The sequence below is a fragment of the Talpa occidentalis genome, unplaced genomic scaffold (genome assembly GCF_014898055.3).
Source record: "Talpa occidentalis isolate TD23 unplaced genomic scaffold, MPIMG_talOcc4v2.1 talOcc4.13, whole genome shotgun sequence".
NCBI classification, from domain to species: domain Eukaryota; kingdom Metazoa; phylum Chordata; class Mammalia; order Eulipotyphla; family Talpidae; genus Talpa; species Talpa occidentalis.
The window spans coordinates 20731386-20754325 of NW_023601322.1; the positions used below are offsets into that span (position 1 = coordinate 20731386).

General features: G+C 48.6%; 1 protein-coding gene across 1 annotated transcript in view; it reads left to right on the forward strand.

The window, feature by feature from the left end:
- Positions 1-22940, forward strand: part of LOXHD1 (lipoxygenase homology PLAT domains 1) — a 126750-nt gene that overhangs the window by 61443 nt on the left and 42367 nt on the right. Inside the window, exons 18-28 of the mRNA XM_037508574.2 lie at positions 1623-1783; positions 4056-4530; positions 5001-5155; positions 6501-6634; positions 11117-11277; positions 11955-12059; positions 12815-12943; positions 13815-13979; positions 17044-17225; positions 21691-21807; positions 22578-22740. Of these exons, the coding sequence (XP_037364471.1) occupies positions 1623-1783; positions 4056-4530; positions 5001-5155; positions 6501-6634; positions 11117-11277; positions 11955-12059; positions 12815-12943; positions 13815-13979; positions 17044-17225; positions 21691-21807; positions 22578-22740 (1947 nt within the window). The remainder of the gene's footprint in view (positions 1-1622; positions 1784-4055; positions 4531-5000; positions 5156-6500; positions 6635-11116; positions 11278-11954; positions 12060-12814; positions 12944-13814; positions 13980-17043; positions 17226-21690; positions 21808-22577; positions 22741-22940) is intronic.

Consider the following 22940-nt stretch of genomic DNA (forward strand, 5'->3'; position numbering starts at 1 on the left):
GCAGCGGACAAGGCAGAAGAGGTCTGCTACACCATGTGGGTTGCTCCCTGGCCAGCCGGGGATCGAATTCATGCTGCAGAAGCTGAGGTTTGCTTCATAGTGTGGTGCTTAACCCCTTGCACCACCAGGGAGGCCCCTCTTTTCTCAAAAATGATTAATAGTTTGGCTTGATGTAACAGAATTCTGAGTTAGAACCCATTTCCCCTTAGAGATTAGAAGGAATTATTCTACCATCTTCTGGTTTCCAGAGTTGCAGCTGATAAGTTAGATGCCTTTGTACTATCCACCTTTGGGTTTTTTTTTCCTCTCCAGAAGCTTATAGAAAATTATGTTTATCGCTGGCCTTCTGAAATTTCAAGATGGCCTCACTGCTTTTTGTGATTTTAGCTTGAGTAATTGCTCTAGGAACTCAGGGGCTCCTTCAACCTAGAAGTATTTGTTAATTCTGGAGTATTTTCTTGTATTATTTCTTTGAAAATTTCCAACTCTATTTCCTTTAGAACTGAACTCTTAGCTATTCCACCTCCTTTGATTTTCTTACTTTTTCTCTGTCATTTGTAATTTTATTCTTGGGAAATTTCTTTTTTGTTCTTGAGAACTGTCCTTGACTTTACCCTTACTGTTGAATATTTATTTAAGCTATTACATTTATAATAACTGGTTCTTGTTTTCTGAATGCTCATTTTTATCCATTCTAATTTTGTATAATTCTCATTGCCTATTACTCTGAGAACCAAGGGAGGGAATGAAGTTGGGGCTTCTCCCTATTTAAAATGCCAGTTTTTACTGAGTCTCCTTATAATCTATGAGCTAGGCCACCTTCACTCCCAATTGAGCCTGGTATTTCTGGTTCAGCTTCTCCGGGGACTTAGAAACTGAGTCCTCTAATTTTCAGTCCTCAGTTTCCCACATTGCCATAGTCCTCCGTCTTGTTGACAGTAATAGTATTTACTTGAAAAACAAAATCATGATATTGTCTTATAAGCATTGCTGAGAGGACAAGTCTTGTAAATATCACTTTGAAAAAATATGGTCCCGTAGCTCTTCTAAAGACTTTTTTCTCTCCATTGGGAAGTGCCCTCTAGAGGCGCTTACATGTAACACATCTCCACCCTCTAACAGCTTAGTGATTAAATATTACTTCAAAACATGGGAACTCTCTGTATCTGTGGATGTCATTTGAAAGTTTAAGTGAAGAGTATAATTTCAACCCCTTGGACTTTACTGAAAATAAGGAAAAGAAGCAAACACAACCTTTGCTTCTTTCTGCCCCCATAGTGTCTCCCAGGTTATGCTCGCAGCAGGGAGTGCCAGTTGGAGTGACTTCTCACTCCTGGTTCCTGATACATGTGTCTCAGTGGATGGTCGGGCTTCGGGGTCTGATTGCTTGGGTTTGTCATTTCAACCACGTGCTCAATTCCTCTGATCCTCAGTTTGTCTACCTGCAAAATGGGAATGATAGGGCATACCCACGATATTGATGAGGTTATGTCTAGGAAGCTCCAGACACATGGGAGATGTTTGTTTTGTTTCTACCATTGTTATTATTATTCTTTCTTTTTAATGATCATAATTATAAAATAATTATAAATATCCCATTTCTCCTCCTTGTGCTCACCCAGTGGTCCATTATGAAATTGAGATTTGGACAGGTGATGTGGGCGGTGCAGGCACCACTTCCCAAGTCTACGTGCAGATCTATGGTGAGGAGGGCAAGACAGAAGTGCTCTTCCTCTCCAGCTGCTCAAAAGTCTTTGATCGAGCTTCCAAGGACACGTTCCAGGTGTGTGGGGGTAAGGCAGCAGGGGTGCCAGCAGAGGGCACATCAGACAAGTGAAAATGAAGGGATTGGGCTAAATCATTGTTTCTCATCCCTGGGTAACTTGAGAAAAGGGTTTTGCCTAGTTCACACCAGGATTAGTTCAATTAGCCTCTTTGGTGAATTATGTTTTCTGCATGTGCTTCTAAGAGTTCTACCAGTGATACTAACGTGCTGCCAACTCTGACACTAAAGATGGTTCTAACTTAGCGAAATGCAGCACTAGGCCCTTAGCTACCACATCCACTCCCAGCCCTGTGGCCTCTTGATTCTATAGCTCTCTTGGCCTGAGGACAGGGTTATATCTTCTAAGTAGGATATTGGGTGGTTTGCTGTGTTCTGAGTTCCCCTTTAAGTAGAGAAGAAGAAAAGATGAGAATGTGAGCATGTTGTTTGTTGGGGAGTGCCCCTTAGGAGCACATGTTTTATATGGCATACTAGTGTATATGTGCATGTACGACTATGTATACATGTGTACGTGTGTGTCTGCAGACATGTGTGTACAGGGAGGATATTCATACTGGGTATTCTGTGTCTGTCTGTGTGCCACAGCTGCTCAGCAAAGAGCTAACCCAGTGCCCAGAAGAGAAGTTCCTGGCTGAGGTGGGCCTGGGTTACAGGTTTATGATGTAAACATTAGTGCCAGAATGTCCTCATTGAGTCCAGCCCCTCAGTATTTGACTGAGGAGGCAGAAGCACTGACATTTTCCCTCTCTGAGCCTCAGCTTCTTCATCAGTTCAAACTAAGCTTCACAATCACTACCTGACTTGCTTCACAGTCCCTAGAAGGGTCAAAATAGACAATATCAAGAAAATACTTTTCTTTCTTTTTTTTTTTTTACCGTGTCAGGAAAATACTTGGGAAAATTACTGCAGAGATGGGACACAGCAGGGAATCTTCTGGATGCTGACTGACTGTGCAGCTGGATGTGGGGTACACCCGCAGCTGCACAGACAGAGGTGGCAAGCGATTGCAGGGATGCTATGACCTGGAAAACTCAAAAAAGAGAACTAATGTGCAGAAGAAGCACTGACCAGGTCCCAAGTCCATGTCTACACAGCTGGAAGAATAAATTCCTCTTTCCTAGGGGTCCTGGGTTCCATCCTGGCTATTAATTTTTTCACAAATGTGGGTTTAGCTGCATTGCAGTTTCATGCACAGTGAATCAGAAGACCCAACTTCCTTTCTAGGTCTGGACTGCAATTGCAATTGTGGGGCATTGAACAACTCATGAGACAGTCTTAACCTCAGTTCTACACGTTCAAGTAGGTGAACTGTTGGGACCTGGCTTTGAGGAGTGGCCTGACTGGCAGGGAGCCTGCTTGAGCCCTCCCCTGAGCTCTTCAGGGTCCCACCTCACCTCACTGTGCGCCTTAGAACAGAATATTAGATTGAAGGCCAAGGACCTGCGGAACTAAATCCGTCAATACCTTCTAGGCCAGCTGTGTGCTAGGCCAGTGGGGAGAGAAGTAACAAACAAGGGCTCTGCCTTCACCAAATTCTCACTTGGGTGAGCAGACACCAGCTCGTGTGAACAAAGCAGGCATCCAGGGCAGGCCAGGGTGGCAGCCAAGTTCTGAACCCCTATGAGCTCTTGAGAAGGGCGAGGCTGTCTACTGGGAGAAGTGAGCAGGGCCCAATGGGGACACAGGTGTGGTTTTTGTTTTTGAAAAACAACCTGATTATTTTTTACTTATCTAAAAGTTTTTCAGATTAATACTGAAAAACAATTTTGGGAAGGGATCACAGAAAAACACAAACCAAAAAAACAAGTAGTTAAAAGGCTTAGGAATCAGAATGAATAGGTTTTAGGTAGAGCCAGAGTAGAGGAAGAAGACTTTCCAGGTGAAGGACCTGCATGAGCCAAGATGTGGAAACAGGAATAATAGGAAATGAGTATGATGTGATGATTACTTTGTATGAGTGTGCATGAGTGTGTGTGTGTGAGTGCACAGGTGTTGTGTTGGGTGGGGGTGAGGGGGGCAGAGAGGAATGGGACCCAACCTGACCATAGCATTTGGGAAATAGTGTCTGGGTAGATGGTGAGCCCAGCAAGAGGTCCTGAAGGTCAGCAGGGAAACCAGGCTGGAATGGTAGGCCTGAAAGAGCTGCTGGAAGCTTCTGAGTGTGGAGGCTCCCAGCCGCTCGGTCCGGCCACTCTGCAGGGTCCCCAGCTCTGCAGGGGAGGCGGGAGGTCGTGAGGGTCCCCCAGCCACTGCCCTGCACTTTGCGCAGCTGGAGGCAGCAGATGTGGGTGAGATCTTCAAGATCCGGCTGGGACACACGGGCGAGGGCTTCGGGCCCAGCTGGTACGTGGACACGCTGTGGCTGCGGCACCTGGTGGTAAAGGAGGTGGACCTCACGCCCGAGGAGGAGGCCCGGAGGAAGAAGGAAAAGGACAAGCTGCGGCAGCTACTCAAGAAGGAGCGGCTGAAGGCCAAGCTGCAGAGGAAGAAAAAGAAGAAAAAAAAGAAAGGCAGCGACGAGGAGGACGAAGGAGAGTCAGAGGAGGAGTCCTCCTCGGAGGAGTCCTCTTCTGAAGAGGAGGAGGAAGAGACGGAGGAGGAGGAGTCAGAGGATGAGTTTGGGCCGGGGATGCAGGAGGTTATCGAGGAATACAAGTTCGAGGCCCACCGCTGGCTGGCCCGGGGCAAGGAGGACAATGAACTGGTGGTGGAACTGGTGCCGTCAGGGCGGCCGGGACCAGAGCGTAAGCCTGGGGAGGGGTCACATCCCCTGAGGGGGGCCCAGGGAAGGAGAGGGGGGTCTATCACAGAGACCCCATAGGTGGGTACCCACTGTGTTCCCAAACAGCTCTCTGGAATTTTCCCATGGAGGAAATGCCCTCCCTCTGGGTTTAGGATTAGGATTGCTGGGGTTCTGAAGCTGTCTGAGGGGTGGACCACCTTGTGGGAGCCTGCTATGTTCACTATTAGGCGCTGTGGGGAACATAGTTAGGAGGGTGGCTGAAGGCGAATATTGCCATGACTCTGTCTCCTGGCCTTCTTGTGTAGGGAGTCTTGGGTGGGGAGGAGGGGCAGGTCTGCTACCAGGTGACATAGGCCCAGATGTAGCTGCAGGTTCCTCCTGCTCCCACAATCTGGCTGGACCTGAGAGGCTGAGCCTCAAGTCCACTGTAGGCCCAGGTGTCCTCAAAGTTGTATCTTTCCTTGGCCCTAGCCAACACCTACGAGGTCCAGGTGATCACAGGGAATGTGCCTAAGGCTGGCACCGATGCCAATGTCTACCTGACCATCTATGGCGAGGAGCATGGAGACACGGGCGAGCGGCCCCTGAAGAAGTCAGACAAGTCCAACAAGTTTGAGCAGGGGCAGGTAGAGTGTGGGCTCTCTGGCCTTGGGCAGGGGGTTGGTACCCCAAGGGAGCTGTGGAGCTTTCTGGTGATTCCCAAGGCAACCCCACCCGGCACAGCATCTGCTGTGTGTCCTGTGGTTTTCTTTTCTTCCCAACCAGGTATAACAGAAGCACCTACTCTGTCAGTGCCAGTGCTCTGTGGCGGAGTATAAGGGAGGCAAGGTAGCAGCCAGATGGGGCTTCGGGGGAAGCGTGGGGGGATGGAGATCAGAAACTGGGTCTTGGCAGTGAGTATGGTGCACGCGAGAGGTATTCTGAGAGCCTGGGCTGCATCAGCAAAGATGTGGAGATCATTTCAAGGACAGTGAGTCTTCTGGATGCTCTGTGGTCAGTCCAGAGCTCTGGTGTCTATTTTGGTGCTTTCGTATTTCCAATAAAAATTAGAGCCACCGTGATCCCAAGTGGGAAGAGAATTTACCATAGGCTATAACTGGTACAATTGATAAAATTTGAATATGGACTGGATAGTAGATAATAATATTGTGTCAATGTCATCTCCTGACTGTGGTAATTGTACTCTGAATATGTTGTACTCTGAATAACCTGTTCTTAGGAAATTATGCTGAAGAATTTAGGGGTGAAAGGACTTGATATCCACCACTGACTTTCGAATAATTCAGGAAAAAAACGAGAGATGGAAAGCGAATGTTGCAAATGAGAGGAGGATCTAGGTGAAAGGCACATACAGCTTCAATGCACAATTTCTGTTAGTTTTCTGTAAATTTGAAAATCTATTTTAATATAAAGAGTTAAAAAATATGGTGGTCAAGAAGACCCAGTTGTGTCTTGGGTCCTGCTGCTGCCAGCTTCCTCCGTGCACAGCCAACACTTGCAGGATATACGTCTGTCTTCTACCCAGTGGTGCAAGTCCAAGTCTGTTCCTGTAAATCACTTTAGATTTACACATTGGATTCTGTAAATCACTGTGCATTTGCACTTTGGCTTGTAGCAGGTGCTTACAACTTGTGATTGAAGGAGATTATGCACACATGTTCTCATGGCATCCAGCGCAGCACACACCCAGGCAGTGGGTGTGTGCATACACACAACATGCAACACAAATGTGAGCATCCAGCCAGCCTGGCTACTCCTCTGGCCCTCTCTCTACCAGCAGGGACATAGTGAGAGGGTGAATAACCTCTGGCAGGGCCAGGTTAAAAACCAGTAGTGCAAACCAACACCAGACAACCAGCTGTGGCTTCCACCCTGGCCTCTGGCTGGCTGCCCCAGGTCCCAGGAGGGTGACGCTGGTGGTGAGGTTGGGAGAGATGCCACTCCTCTGAGAGCTACCCTGGTTTTCCCCAGACAGATACCTTTACCATCTACGCCATTGACCTGGGGGCCCTAACCAAGATTCGGGTTCGCCATGACAATTCAGGCAGCAAACCGGGCTGGTTCCTGGACAGAATAGACATCACTGATGTGAACAATGAGATCACGTGAGTTGGGGTGCAGGGGAGGGAGGGATCATGCCTGCTCTGAGAGAGTTCTGGAAAGAGGGTTGGACCCAGGGGTGTAGTTGTGATGACCGAGGGTGAAGGTGAGGTGGCCCTTGTAGCTGGCCCTGGGGGCACTGCCTCCCTCCCTTCCTTCTTCTCATCGGGCAAACCCTGGGCCTACTCACCCTAACAGGTTACATTAGGATGTCTGATCCAGCTTTGAGGCACACCAATTCAGAGTGATTGGCATTTCTCTCCCTGGCAGACCTTCACTTGCCCTAACTTCATGCCCACATAAGACTTCATGCCTGCATAAGACTCGCCATGAATAAAGCAATTTTCAGCACATTGTTTTAATGTGCCAGACCAGGGATAGACAAACCTTTTCTGTCAAGACCAGAGTAAATAGTTTAGGTTTCAGGGGGCCTTTCAGTCTCAGTCACAATTACTCTACCTTTGCAGCAGGAAAGCAGCCACAGCTACACCTAAATGAATGGATGTGGCTACACTGCAGCAACACTTTACAAAAACTGAAACTTGAATCTCACATACTTTTTGATTGCTCTTCAGAATTTTTTTAACCGTTTAAAAATGTGAAATCCGTGCTTAGCTTGTGGGGTGCACATAAAGAGGTAGCAGATCAGATTTAGCCCACAGGCCATAGTGTGCTGACCCTGCTTGGTTGGGAAGGGGTAGTGTCCTTGACAGAGGAAGGAACAGCAGCCTAGGAAGCTGAGGCCACAGCCCTGGAACAATTGGGGCCATTTTCTCCTCTGGCTGTACTGACCTCTTGTTTCCCCACAGCGAGAGTGGGAGGGGGATGTGTCCCCACATGTCTAGCAAAAGGCTGGGTATAAAGTATAAGGCTTTGCATAGACATTTTGTCCAGAATGGGAAGGGATGGGATGCAATGGGATGGGATGGGATGGGATGGGGTGGAATGGGGCTGTTCTGACCTGATCTTGTCTTCTGCCTTGTTCTCCAAATGTCCCCTTGGCCATCTAAGGCGTGCTTGATAATCTTACACAGAGCTGCTGCACATGCTTGTTAAGTTCATGCCCAGCTATTTCATTTTTGCATCCCTCTTGTAAATGGAATTGTCTCATGACTCATCTCTCTTCTTCCTATTTCTTTTTCCTTCCTTCCTCCACTCCTCTCTTCCCTTGTCTCCCCCTCTTCCCTCGCTGAGTGGTGTGTGGGGCAGAGAGGACATCTCCTCCTACCCCTCTGGCTTCTCAGGCTGGTTGACTGATAAAATTAACATCAGACACATCGGTAGAAGAAAGAGAACAAATTTAATTACATGCATATGGAGAATCTACCTGGCTGCATATTCTGGAGTAAACAGGACAAACCAAACCTTTTTGCCCTGAGTTAATGAATGGGACAGGAGCCTGGGGCACCAGGGAGGAGGACGGGCTCACGTATGACAAAAACCAGGTGCTCTGTCACTAGATGTGCTGCTGTGTTGCTAGTTTTCTTTGATCAAAAAAGATTATTTCTGAAGATAACCCTGAATCCTGGATGATGCCCCAATCTTCATTCCTCTGGGTAATTCAGGACATGGTAAATGTTTCTCTTAAAGCCTATAGCGTCTCGATTAACCTCAGCTGGAAATAATGCACCTACCTAGGTGATCTGTCTTCAGGAGGCCTATCCTTTTGTTCAGGAGTATGCTTTTTCCACCTCCATTTTTGTCTCCAAGACAAAGGTTCCTATTCTGATCAATAGTTTGGGGGTCTCATTAGATCCTTAAGCACTGAAGGATTGGATTCCATTACCTGTTGCAAGCACGTTGAGTGAACTTTCAACAATGAAGTTTGGACAAAAAGTATGTTCAGGTTTTCCCCTTAAGTTTCATTTAACAAGATGTTTTCTGGAGCTCCTTGCTCTTCCAGGGTTCTTGGGGCTCATGGAATATTGAGAAAGAAAAGTCCTTACAGATGATGTTATCTTGGGAACAAAACTCTTGGGGTCACATAGCTTGTCACAAACCCGAGGTTCCTGAATTCTACACCTATGCTCTTGCTGCCAGACACTCTACCAGTATCACCAGTTGACTTATACTTGATGTGGCACAGTCTTTACTGTCAGCACAAAATGGGAAAGTCCACATAAAATCATACATGTTTTACAACATTCAATTTTGCAATCTGCTCATTAGATTTTTACTTTCAGTTGAAACTTGCACCATAAGTAGTCCCAAACTTATAATTTAGATACCCAGTTTAGACCTTCTACTCACCCAAGCCCTTCCTTCTTCTTTCCATAGCCCTTTCTAAGAGGAGTGGTTGGCATATCTGGTCAGAACTACATACCTCTTTGTTCCTTAAAATCCTTGCCTACACCCTCCCCAGTGCCCAGATCTGGTTGTGCAGGACTTAGTCCTGTGGGAGGAAGGGACAGGGATCATTGGGTCCCCCCACAACCTTCCGTGGGTGCTTGCTGGTCCTTTGGTCAGAGGCTAAACACTCAACACTCAGATCTCCACCCCCCCAAGGAACTGAAATCTAGAGGAGAGCTGGGTGACGATGCTGCAGCTGTGGCTGCTGAGGCTTTAACACAGCCGTGCAGTGACCCAGGACAACGGAGATGGTCCCTGACAGCCAGCCTGACGCAGGCGCGCTCCTGGGTGTGGGAGGGCTGGTGCCTTCCCCTTTCTGTCTTTCTGATTTTTCCCTCTCTCTCCCTGAATAAGTCTCCCTGACTCTCTGTGCGTCTCGCTGTGTCCTTGTTCCCCTCCAACTTCCCACACTTTCATTGTCTCCGCCTCTGCTTCTTTCTTTATTTCTGTCTCTCTCCCTTAATTGGCCATAATTTAGAGCTAAAGTCTATTATTCATAAGTTATTTGGTTGAATAAAAATTTAACTTTCCCATTCATACATTTAAAGACTGAGAAGTAGAACAATATAAATTTTTCACTTAAACACTAATTTAATTGCAATTTAGTTTCTATAGCACTACACTGAGCTCCTTCTACCCTTTAAGTACATGTCCATCAATATAAAACTGCTCCCCTCTACACCTCTTTGAGTTCATGGACTGAGGGCACAGTCTCTCTGGTTCTGCTCCTCAAACATGTTGGCACCTGGAGGCAATAAGTACTGGAAGAGAATGGAAAGGAAACCCAGACTTTAATCACTTCCTGAATGCATCTTATGCATCTGAACAGGGGTGAAGAAGGGGTGCAAATGGGGTAAAATGGCCCCAACTTAGGGTTAGGTTGCAGTCTGGACACTGAGATATTCTGGAAACTTAGGGACTGTGAGAACAGTCCTGCCCCAGCCCCCAGAGATCCTAGCCTTGGACCGAGGAGAAGGGAAACAAACACCGTAATAATAATAATAGTAACTATAATAATAGTATAATGAATTCTTCCAAGAGATACTTAGAGTTGGGCATTTTTATACACTTTAAAATATTCAACAGGGCCTCCCCAGTGGCGCAGCGGTTGAGCACTGGGCTGCAAGGCTGCCCTAAGCCTCTGCAGTGCCTGTTCAATCCCTGGCTGCCAGCGAGGGTCCCACATGGTGCACAGACCTCTTCTGCCATGCCCGCTGCTCTGCTCAGCAGTGTACTTTGGTCCTCCTGCCTGTTCTGTTCCCCGCTCTGACTCTGGTGAATTCTCTTACCCTCCCATGCTTCTGACTGTACCCAGTGCTTGTATAAATAAATAAATAAATCATTTAATAAATAAATAAATAAATAAATAAATAAAATGTTCAACAAGAATAATCCTCACAGCAACCTATGAAATAGGCAATACTGTCCTCATTTTACAGAATAGCGTCCTGAAGCACAGAGTAGGGCTGCCCGAAGAAATTACAAAATGGCCCATTCATTTTGAATTTCAGATTATCAATGAATAATGTTTTAGCATAAGTATATCCCAGATATTGAATAACATGTACTGATACTAAAACATTACTCATTGCTTATCTAAAATTCAAGTTTAGATAACTGGAAGTCTTCTATTGGCTAATTCTGGCAACTCTAACACAAAAAGGTAAAGATATGTTCAAGGTCACATAACTGTAAGTGGCAGAGCCAGGATTCAAGCCGAGTCTGGCTCCAGAGGCAAGCCCTTCATTACCCCACTCTGCGGCCTCTCTCACGCCTCGTCCCTCCTTCCCTTCCATCCGTTCAGATTATCAATGAATAATGTTTCAGCATAAGTCTATCCCTCACTTGGACCTCCCTCCTAGATGGCCCCAGCTGTCTGCTATGCCACTTCCTTGGCCACATTATTTGTATCTCCCAGAAGCATTGGGTCATTTTATTAAAATTGGTGAGTTCTGCACTTATGTATTGAAGACCTGCTCTCTGCTAAAGTAGCTCTGGCTAATAGACTGTTCCAGAAAGAAGTCTCTTTTCTCGGTAGCATGGGAGGACAATGCTCAGGTGGGGCTGGGGGAGGCAAGGGGAGTGCTGGGGCTCTGACTCCTCAGCCACGACTGCTCCTTCATGACACCTGTCCGCAGGTACTACTTCCCGTGCCAGCGCTGGCTGGCCGTGGAGGAGGATGACGGCCAGCTGTCCCGGGAGCTGCTGCCTGTGGATGAGTCCTATGTGCTGCCCCCAGAGGATGAGGAGGGAGGTGCAAACAACAACCCCCTTGACAGCCTTGCCCTGGAGCAGAAAGGTCTCCGAAATTGGAGCTGATATATTCCCTCCAGCATCCCTGTCTTCTGCTCCTCCCCCGTCTGAGGTCTCCATATTCCCTCCTCCTGTGGACTCTGGGCATTTTCTCCTTGGGCTGTACTGACCTATCTATCTGTACTCACCTCTTATCTCCCCATAACAAGAGTGGGAGGGGACATTCCCCACATATCTAGAAAAGGCTGGGTACAAAGTATGAGACTTTGCGTTGACCTATTTATTGTCTGGGATGGGATGGGATGGGATGGGATGGGATGGGATGGGATGGGATGGGTGGGATGGGATGGGATGGGATGGGATGGGATGGGATGGGATGGGTGGGATGGGATGGGATGGGATGGGATGGAAGGGTGGGATGGGATGAGATGGGATGGGATGGGATAGTTGCAGCTGTTCAGACTTGATCTTGTCTCCTCTCCTTCAGGAACATGATAGTTTCTCCATACACTTATTATCAGGACAAAGGAGTTCTATGACGCTTGTCTTCGCATTCTTGAAACTTGTGCTCCGTTCCTTGAAACTCTTCCCAACCCAGACTCAGGCCAGGGATCCCAGCTGATGAGCCTCTGACCCTCACAGACACCCCAAGTAATCCAATGAGGGTGCCCTTCATAGGAAGGAGCAAGCTAACACTTACCCTCCACATTTCTTTTCTGACAGACAAATCGACCACATTCTCAGTGACCATAAAGACTGGGGACAAGAAGAATGCGGGCACGGATGCCAATGTCTTCATCACGCTCTTTGGCACGAAAGATGACACTGGTAAGAAAACAATGTAGAGTCTAGGGTCACCACATCCCTCCCCAAGGAGACTGAGAGGATCAGTGCAACTTGCAAAATGTTAAATAAAATCAACAGTTAATAGGGTACCCCACAACCTGGTCTCAATTAAGGGCTCAAATCAAGAGTCAACACACAGCTGGTTATTTGAAGAGGCTGCATCCACAAGAAAACAGTCTTACAGGGGTGAGGGGGGCTTGGAAGCAGCATAGTTCTTGCTGAGGGAGGGTGACTTTCAAATTTCAGACTGACATCACAGCCAGAGTCCCAGGAGAAACAACGCGAGATGTCAGGTGGGGAGCATTTAATGCCATCCCTCCTCCTACCATCCAGAGAGGCCTGACAGAGGGAGCCCTTGTTTCTCCAGGGAACATGGGGTGGTGGCTCTGTCACTGGCTCCTTCCCCATATGGGAAATGTGAGGGCTGTGGGGGGAGGGAATATGTTGACTCAGGCCCCACAACCTTCTTCTTGTCCTGGTTCAGCACTTAGCCTCTTGGCATGTCTCCTTTCCTTTAGATATGAACACTCCTCAGAGGATTATGCAAAGTTTAATAAAAGGACATGCCGCCCCAAATGCCAAATGTGCAAAGGTGTTCAGTGGATTACAGTTGCATGATCTAAACTTGATGAAAGCTCAGAAATGTGGTTGTCTTGAGATGGGATAAAAGGGGCTGAAAGACCAGGTTTAAAAGATCTTAAGCCCAGCCAATCATGTGGGGGTCATTTGGTTGGCAGGAATGACCCTCCTGAAATCCTCCAAGACCAACAGTGACAAGTTTGAAAGGGATAGCATTGAAATCTTCACAGTGGAGGCCCTGGACCTGGGAGATCTGTGGAAAGTCAGGATCGGGCATGACAACACAGGTCTGGTTCCCATCCGCTCCCTGCCCTGCTCTGTTCCTACTAAGAAAGGACAATGCAGAGGGCCCCTTGGGTGTCAGAAATTTGGATGTCATCTGCCTTCCACCACAATTCTTCCTCAGGCCCTTCACCCCCCAGGGAGTTCTAGTTACAGAGACCGTTCTGAGTGGGACCTGGACATTGGCCATTTTTAAAGCCTTTCCCCATCCCCAACTCTTAGGAATTTTAATGTGCAGCCAGATTTGAGAATCCTTGATGTAGCTCAGTGGTTCTCAAACCTGAGGGTGCATCAGGGCCACATGGGAGCTTATTAAAACACAGACTTCTGGGCCCCACCCCCCACAGCTTTTGATTCAGTAGGTCTGGGGTGGGGCCTGAAAATTTATATTTCTCTTAAGTGATGCTGAGGCTGCAGACCTGGGGACCCCCCCTCCATGAGGGACACTGGTCTAGTCAATCCTTCTTAGAGCCACTGACACTACAACCACAGGACTTGTTCAAGTTTGTTCTCTTTCCATAAAACAGGGTTCAATTTCTTGGTCTTCAAACCATGTCTACCAAGACGAGGGGAGGAATCCCTTCTCCTAGTTCCTGACTTCCATTTCCTTCTTTAAACCTCATTTTTCCCAGGGAGGATCATTGTTCCTTCCCCATGCTCCTTCAGTCTTGCCAGTCTGGCTGCAGTGTTATCAAGCCTCAGCTGGGTGCACATTTTAGGAGAAATCACTTAATGCTCTGAGCAAAAGCAATGGCATGTTCATGGTGGAGCTACAGGCCGCAGTGGTTGAGTAGGGAAGGATGTTTCGTGTCCCTGAAGTTGCCAAGGAAGCCACCTACACCATGTCTTGATTGGCTTTGTGTCTCCCTCCTCCAGGCAAGGCTCCAGGCTGGTTTGTAGACTGGGTGGAGGTGGATGCCCCATCTCTTGGAAAGTGTATGACGTTCCCCTGTGGCCGCTGGCTGGCCAAAAATGAAGACGATGGGACCATCACCAGGGACCTCTTCCACGCGGAGCTTCAGACGAGGCTGTACACGCCATGTAGGAACCAAGCACAGCAAGGCTGGCCCTGCTCCCGCCACCCGGTCCCCTAACCTCCTCCAGGGTCCTCTCTGAGCCTGCCCACCTTGGATATTAGGCTCTCCTGCACATTTCCTAAATTCTGCAGGCCCTGTGTGGGCTGTGTGGAGAGCCCTGAACCCGGGGAAAGGAAATCTGGGACTTACTCCAAACTCCACTCCTAATTGGCTGGTGAAAACAGGCCTGGAGCTCAAGCTCTCCAGCTGAGTTTTCTGTCTGCAAGGCAGAGAAAAATGCGGAAGGGTTGTAAGGCCCTAAAAGAAAGAAAAATAAAGGCCTAACTGAGAGATCATACCAATTCTATTACCAGTCCTCATTCCAGCCATTAACACACCAAAGAACTCACCATTGTGAGATTTTATCTTGATTGGGGAAAAACTTGAGAAGAAGATAAATGCAATTCCTTTTGCTAACTAAAGGGAAGGGGCGTGGGGAGCAGGTTGGTGGTGTTTTGACTCTTTCCACTTTCATCATCAGAAAGTGTTCATTAATCTTGGAATCATTTAGGTACAGCCTAGGTCTAAAAATTAAGCAAAGTATAAAAATCTGGCTGAATAGTTCCAAATCTGAACCAAACCCAGAGACAATTTTTTTCTAAGTAATTAGCTAAACCAAAAGATTCCCCCCGCCCCCAACATCTCCTACTTAAAACAGAATGAATCACCAATGAGTATTTTTTTTCTTTTTTGCCTAAAATTATTAAACTGAAAATGACCAGATCATCAAAATATCTCCTGGTCCAAAGCCAAAAATAAAGTGACATTTCCACTGGTCAAGTCCCTGCAGTTACAAAGCAAAGCTCCAGAGTCAGCTTCTGCCCCAGGAGCCACCTGCAGCCTAGGACGGGACTCTGGCCTGACTGATGCCTCCTCCCTCAGGCCCCAGGATAGGCCTGTCTCTGCACAGAAAAAAAAAAAAATTGTATGATCTCACTTTGAATATATTCACTTTCAGCCTGATATTAAAGCTTGCCCATCTGCCCTTTGTCTTGCACTCACATTTGCCAAGAGGAGGAGAGAGGGAGGCAGGATCCTGTTCTTTCCCTGAACATTCGCCACAAGTGCATTGTAAGAATTCCACAGTTAAACCCAATACCACAGATCTAGTTAAACGCCTTCACTTTAAAAACAAGGAAACCAAGGTCCAGAGACGTATAGTCATTTGCCCAAGGACACACAGCTACTCAATGGCAGAGGCAGAACTAGAAATCAGGAGCAGATCTGAGCCCAGGCCTAGAGCAATGAGGGGTGAGGGTGGCTGCTCCTGTGTGGACATTTCTAGGGCTTTCCCACTGCCAGCTAATCTCAGGAAAGCCCAAGGCATCCCAGGCCTTAGGCCATGGAGAAACACAAAAGGGCTTAGAGGAAGGACAGCAACCTGCAAACACGGCACCTCCATTACTGCCTGGGGACCTGACAGGGTCAGGCTGTGCTTTCCCTGAGCCCATTGTTGGTGGCCCTCCCAGTTCAGGCCATTGAGGGACCAGCGGCCACCTCTAAAGGCCTCTGACCTGTGGGTCAGCAGCAGTATCAACCTCCATTTCATAACAGCAGCCCCTCTAGGGGCTGACCATGTAATACTTGGGGTCAAACAAACCTGGCTCAAGCTCCGCCGCTGGTTTCACCTCTCTAAGTCTTGGTTTGCTCACTTGTAAAATGGAGTATAATAACATTGCCTCTGTGGGGAGGAGATAAGGACTGGAATGCTCAGTGTGCAGTCTGGCAGACAGCAAGCATCAATGAGGGCTATTACCACTGCAAGTCTCCCTGTTCAGTTCTGCAGCAAGTGAGCATAAGAAAGAAAAGCAAGGCCCTCCTCTGGGAAGGCTGGGACACCCGAGAGAAGGTGACCTTGCATGCGGCCCATTCAAGGGCTAAGACCACAGGGCAGATTTCCACTGAACTATTTCTCTGGGTGTTCAATCTTTCTTATTATTCTAACCCAGAATAACAATACACCTTGATATATAAATAAAAATGTCACAAGAATTCTTTACTCTCACTGTGTGTTTGAGACATATCGTGATATTTTCTATTTGATTCTATTCCATTCCATTTATATTTTAAAATACTGGTGACAACCTACTAAATTCATCTCATAACCTGCTGATGGATCTCAACTGTGGTTGAGACTCTTAGATTATTGGCTTCGGATTTTAGTGTAAAGTCTGAATTAAATATTTAGATCACTAAAATCACCCTGCAGAGAATCCGAGGAACGCTTGGGAATCTATGTTTTTAACAAGCCCCACAGAGTTTCTGAAGCAAAGGGTCCTCAGACTGTACCTGGCATCGTGCTGGCCTCCACTCAGGCTGGGCGCTGCCCCCCGGGAAGCTGCTTGCCCACAGCACGAGGGCCAGCCTCTCCTCTAAAGACAGATGGTCCCTGGGAGAGCAGGGGAAACACTGGTGCTCCCTCCTTTTCTCCTCTCCCCTCCCCAGAAGCAAGCCTCTGTAAAGTGTGGAAATCTGGCAGAAGAGGCCTAGAAGGCCCCCCTCAGTGTCCAACCCATTCAGGGGCCAGATGTGACAAGGATGAACTGGGAATGGCCAGGCAGTGAGGGACTGGAGCAAGGGGTGGGGGAGTAGAGAAAGGATTCTCACCCCTGAGGACTTACTAGCCATTTGCACCCTGAAATACAAGGCTTTTGTCTATAGCATCTACAGCTCAGGGCCACATTGAGGACACTTTACAGATGCGGAAACCGAGGCTCGTGACTGTCTTGCCCAGGTGGTCGGGAGGAGCCTGTGCTCTCAGCCCATCAGCAGTACTAGCTCTGCCATGTGAGAAGCATGGATACTGGGTCTAAGGCAGCAGGGGCTTCCTATGCTGGACATGAGGGGACACTATCCCCCTGCTCTACTCCTCCCTGGTTGCTAAGCAACCATGTGACCACCCAGCCTCTAGGGCAGCATCTCCCTGGTAAAGCATTCCGGCACAGCGTCCTGGTGAAGAACTTGAACTTGTCTAGATGTTTTCCGTTCTCCTGTCCCCTCTGACTTTACTCTCTGTTCATCGCCTCCAGTTGTCCCTTATGAGATCACCCTCTACACCAGCGATGTCTTTGCTGCTGGGACAGACGCCAACATCTTCATCGTCATCTATGGCTGTGATGCTGTGTGCACCCAGGAGAAGTACCTATGCACCAACAAGAGAGAACAGAAGGTGTTCTTTGAGAGAAAGTCCTCCTCCCGTTTCATTATGGAGGTACCTGGGCTCAGCAAAGTGCTGGGGAGCCAGACTAAGGGGTAGGCTGGAGCAGAAAATGTAGCAGGGGCATTTTGTGTCCAGAAACAGACACATGCCACCTGTGACCTTGATGGACAGTTCTTCCAACCTTTCTGGACCTCAGGACACCCAAGGCACCAGGAGGACGGTGAACCTCACCCTGTCCTCCCAGGGCTATGTCAGAATCAAAGGTGACAGTGAGTGGACAGAGGAAATGGGAGGCATGATCCCAGTTTCACTGGGGCCAGTCTAGTCCCACCAGCAACAACAGGCAGCAGGGAGAGCTTGGCGTGTGACTGCTCATCATGCTGCTGGGTCTCCCACTCATCTGCCAAGCCACAGCCAAACAGCTGGAGGCAGAGGAACGTCTGAATGTTCCTTGGCTCCCCAGCCGCTCTGGTATGGGGCAATGTTGTTTACTAGGGGTGTAGGCCATAGACCATGGCCTGTATCCTGCAGTTCAGTGCCTCCTCTGTGCTCCCTGCTGTGTGCTAGGTTGGGTGGGAGGGACAAAGGAAGGGGATGAAGCTGACTCTTCCTGCAGGAGGCTTGCAGTCCAGCTGGGCCTCACAAAATGATCATCATAACAACTGATCTCTGGGTGAGAAGGTTCTGGTACAGCTCACTTTACCCTCACAATGACTCTGCCGTAACTGTCCCTGTTATATATGTAGGGAGACTGAGGCACAGAGGGCTTAGTAGTTGAACTAAAATCACACAGCTGGGATAGGGGCTGTGCTCTGAACCACTGCAGGAGACTAGCCCCGGGTGATGCTGGGCGGGGCTGACGGAGCATCTGTGGGTGTTGGAGAGGTGAAGGCTCCCAGAAATGGTGGCTCTGAAAGAAGAGGTGGGCCTGAAAGTGGGTACAAGCTGGGATATAGAGGGGCTTTCCTAGTGAAGCGAACAGTGCAGCCAAGGCCCCACGGTGGATGTAAGCACCGCTTGAAGTTTGAATTTTGGTAGGAAGAGTAGGAGGGAAGTGACATGCCTTGGGGAGGACTTATGCCTTGGGGCTGGCTGACAAGTGGTGGGGGCCTCGGGGGGCTGGTTTGGCCGCCGCCTTTGGAGATGTGTCCTGTATTTTCTAGTGAAAATCCACATCCAGAGGGTTTTCCTTCTTCTAGGGGCAGCACGTGTGTGTGGGTGTGTGTATATATGTACGTGCGTGGGCAGGAGGTGACTCCATGCTCCCTCCGCCTTCTCTGGCAGCTGCCAGCACCTCTGGGAAGGTCTGCCGCCTTGGTGTAGTCTTTTCACAAAGGAAATTCCAGGGTGATTCACTGATCCACGCAAAGCCACGTCTCATCCACCCAAGACATCGTGGGGCGTGAGCCAGCTAGGCTGTGTGCCATCAGTGGCCTGGCTGTCACTCCACATCAGCGTGACTTCCGACTCGTTTTGTCCATGAAGTCCCCACTAATTGGCAGCTATAATTTGCCACTTTTAAAATATTTTTTTCTTTTCTGATCTTGGGGGACTATGAGAGCTTGGAAACAATTGCAAAGGCTTTGTACCCCTGTCTTTCCACTTCTCTTTGCTCACTGATCTTCAGGGAGGAGATGGAGCTGGTTTACGAGTCCATAACTCTTCCTGGTTCTGGCTCAGCTGCTCTCGCGCAGAGCGGCCTCGTCCTCCTCGTCCTCCTCGGCTGGGAACAGCAGTCATAGCTGAGGGTTGCTGGGCACGTGTCATGCACTTGAGGTGTGTCGGCTCATTCGGCCCACACCACCACTCCAGGGCCTGGCTGGTATGATTCTGACAGCTGACATGACACAGGAAAGTGAGCGACTTGCTCGGGATATCATTTTTAATGAACAGTGGAGCCAAGCTTTGGAGCCAAGCAGTTCAGTTCCAGAGCCTTCTCTGCTTAACTCTTTCACCTCTCCAGAGAACTCTAGGGTCCTTTCTTATTCTGACATCCTCCAGGTCCACTGCTGAGGCCCACCATCCATGGCCAGTGGTCCCTTAAAGTCCTCCTGGCTCTCTGAGGGTCCCGGTTGAGACGGCCTCCCTGGCACAGCAGCTGTACTGAGCAGCCGGAGGAGGCTACTTAAGCACCAGCGAGGCTGAGGCCCACACATCTGGAGCCTCAGGGGTGGGCTGGAGAGGAGAAAAAGAAGCCTCTGACAGAGGGAAAGGCAGGCTAGTCACTACTGCCTGCTTGTGCAGGGGTTCGTGTCCTCAAGAGGAGAACCCATGAGCCCCAGGTTCCACCCAGGGCACTCACATTTTTCTCCATTCTTGGGAAAGCATAAGGTCTCATTAAAAATGCCTGTGAGGGGCCTCCCTGGTGGCGCAGGGGTTAAAGACACAGCACTATCATGATATCGCAGCCACTGCAACACGAGTTCGATCCCAGGCCAGGGAGCTGACCCACATGGCACAGCAGACCTCTCCTGTCTCACCTGAGAACCTCCGCTGCTCCCCTCAGCAGTGTATTTCAGTAGATCCACCTGTTCTGTTCCCTACTATGTCTCTGGTGAATCCTCTCACCCCCTGTACCTCTGGCCTATACCCCAGTACTTACATGCATAAATAAATAAATCTTTAAAAAAAATGCCCTTGACACTAACATCAGTCTGAAGCCACTGGTGGTCTGATGGTCTCTGCTTAATGATTCAGAAAGCTTCTGGAGGGCTCACAGGACGCCACTTCTCCAGGAAGTGTGGATGAGCAGGCCCCACGCGCTGGGGTGTGCTGATCCCTGTTCATTCAGTCTCCATGCTGTGGTGCTCTGCCGGTCACTCGGGACTAGAGAATAATTGACAAGGAGAACCAGGTCTGTGATTTTAGACCTAGAAGTGACCTCAAGGGCTGACCCTGTCCATAGCTGCCCATAGCAAGACATTATCCCCACCCCCACCCCATTTTATAGATGAGGCAGTTGAGGCCTGGAGTATGGCTCCCCTCAGGTCATATAGCTCATGGGTGGCAGAGCCAAGGCTAGGATTGGGAAGGGAGAGGGTGGGCTGGGACTGGGGAGGTTCCTCCAGCTGTGCAGATGGGCCTCCCCTTGGATGGTTGTGCAGAGAGGGAGGGAGCCTCTGGATGGAGGCAGTTGCAGTTCATGCTCTTCCATCTGTGGTTAAAGAAGCCTCACACATGATGAATGATTCCATCACTCAGATCCCACTCACTCTTGAAGTGCCCCTTCCACGCCCAGCTGACTGTGCCGCCTCCTGCAGCACTGAGAGCTTGATGGAGGGGGCCTGACAGCTAACTCCACAGAGGGGCAGGGAATCCAAGTCTACCCACACCCCCTGTGCCCCCAGCTTAGGAACCAAACCCCAAGGCATGAATTCCATGTAATTCATGTGCCCGGCCAGCTGTGTCTGACCACATTTCCCTGCTGTCTTTGCCATCTTCTCCCTTTGCCCCCATGTCCCCATCTATATCTTCTGTTATTGGCCAGATGCTCTTAGGGAGGAGGTAGGATATGGGAGAGAAAGGACTGGGGTTGGGGGCAGGAGCCGAGCTGAGTACTGGGGCTCATGGGCTCTGAGCAGGAATGAGAGGAGATTATCACTCTTTCAGTTTGGGGGCTCACTATGAGACACACCTTTCAGCTCTTCTGGTCAGTGGTATTTCATACACGCCATGTAGTTAAAGTTCAGCCCTGTATGTCAGAGCCTGGGTAACTTTATCACACCATTTTGAAGATGAAGAAATGCTCAGTCTTTCGTCCTTCCAACCGATATTTAATGAGTACGTAGGTCTGGAACTTAGGATGTGTTCTAAGTTTTGGGGATACAACAGTGAGTAAAAACAGGTGGTTTCTCCCCTTGTCACTTCCAATGGTGGAGGAGAGGGTGTCAAAGAAACAAACTCTGAGACGTGCTGGGGCTGAGGCAGAGGATGCTGTCAGGCTGTCATGAGGAGATTTGACTTTCTGAGCTGGTCAGGGGGCTTGCCTGAAGAAGTGATCCTGGAGTTGAGACCTGAAAGATGAGATTGAAAGAGGAAAAGAGAGGGAGGGCAAGTGCAAAGGCCCTGGGGCAAGAATAGAGTATGTCAAGTTACTAGATTGGAATTTGAGGATGCATAGAAGAGGAGTGGATGAGGAGAGGGGAGGCTCTGAGGGGCCGAGGAGTACGTCATCCTAGCAAGACAAGGCACAGGCAGAGCCAGAGACCATCTTCTGATAACCAAGTCAGTTCTCAGGCAGGTGATGAACTGTTACAACAGTAGTAATGGAAGAAAGAGCAAGAGAAGGGCCAACCTCCCAGAAGTTGACTGAACTAAATTCTAGAACCTAGTCTAGATGGTAAGGGGAGCATGAGGGAAACATGGTGGAGAGGGGTGGCTGGCTTGACTGGAGAAAGTGACCCCTGGAAGTTTATAGGGACTCAAGGGAAGATGTCCTGGGGAGACAGGATGTTGCTGAGGTTGTGCTTTCTGGAACCTGTCAGCTGAAGTCTTATTCATTTTCTCCTTTCTGAAGTTAGAAGACGTGGGTGAGATCATTGAAAAAATTCGGATTGGCCATAATAACACGGGCATAAATCCTGGCTGGCACTGCTCCCATGTGGACATCCGCAGGCTCCTCCCAGACAAAGATGTGAGTTTGGGACTGGTCTGAGCTGCTGTTCCCTGTGCTCCTTTCTGGAAGAGACGGAGGCAGATTTCCATTAAGAGCTTGAAGCCTCATGAAGTTGAGTTACAGTTACCTGAGGAAAATTAACCCAGTTCATTCAACATGTAGGAAATATTGTAGCTCAGGTTCAAGGCAGAATCTTTTGAAACCTGATCTTGGCATCAAGGAGGAGGGTCTGGGCAGCCTCGAATCTGCCTTCTGTCCCCAATGTCACGCTCTCAGCAGTGACCCAAGGTGCCCTTCCTGCAGTGCCAGGTCAACTTACAGAAGGAAATCCCCCCAATGTGGACAGCATTCTGAAACCACAAAATCCTAAACCTAGGACAACATTACAATACCTTAAACTTATATAATGTGATGTAAAAAAAGAATACTCAGATGAAGAAAGAAATAGTTAATTAAAAAACAAGCCTGGTGATAATTCTCTGTCATGGTATGGGAGCAATGAAAATATACAGAGCCCTACCCTTGCCCCCTGAGTTTGAGATTTTGGGATTTTTTTTTTTAATTAATAAATTTTATTTTTATATTCCCCATACAATTGGATTTTAAGTGGCCCTAAGATCTTGGCCTTTAAGAGCCAAACACTGATGAGGTCGTAGAAGTGGTTTTTGCATGATCTATGGGACTTCATGACCCTTGTTCTTGTCCACAGGAGTAGTGGATGCTGAGGAATCACTGAAGTTGACAATCTCCACATTAGGGATATTTTTCCACTTTCTTCCTTACCCCAGGGCACAGAGACCTTGACTTTCCCTTGCGATCGATGGTTTGCCACCTCGGAAGATGACAAGAAGACCATTCGAGAACTGGTCCCTTATGACATTTTCACTGAGAAATACATGAAAGATGGGTCCTTGAGGCAAGTCTACAAGGAAGTGGAGGAACCTCTGGATAGTAAGTGTGGTGTGATCAGCCTTGTCACTGCGGGCAGCTTTCCCCCGATAGTGCCTGCCCTGTGACCGGCAAAGCCTTTGCTCCAGGAGGCACGTCTGTTATTATCTCTATTCCATTCCATAGAGGGGGCAGAGACTCAGAGATGCATGACCTCCCGAAGTCCACACAGCTCATAAATGGCAAAAGCATTCTTCAAGGTC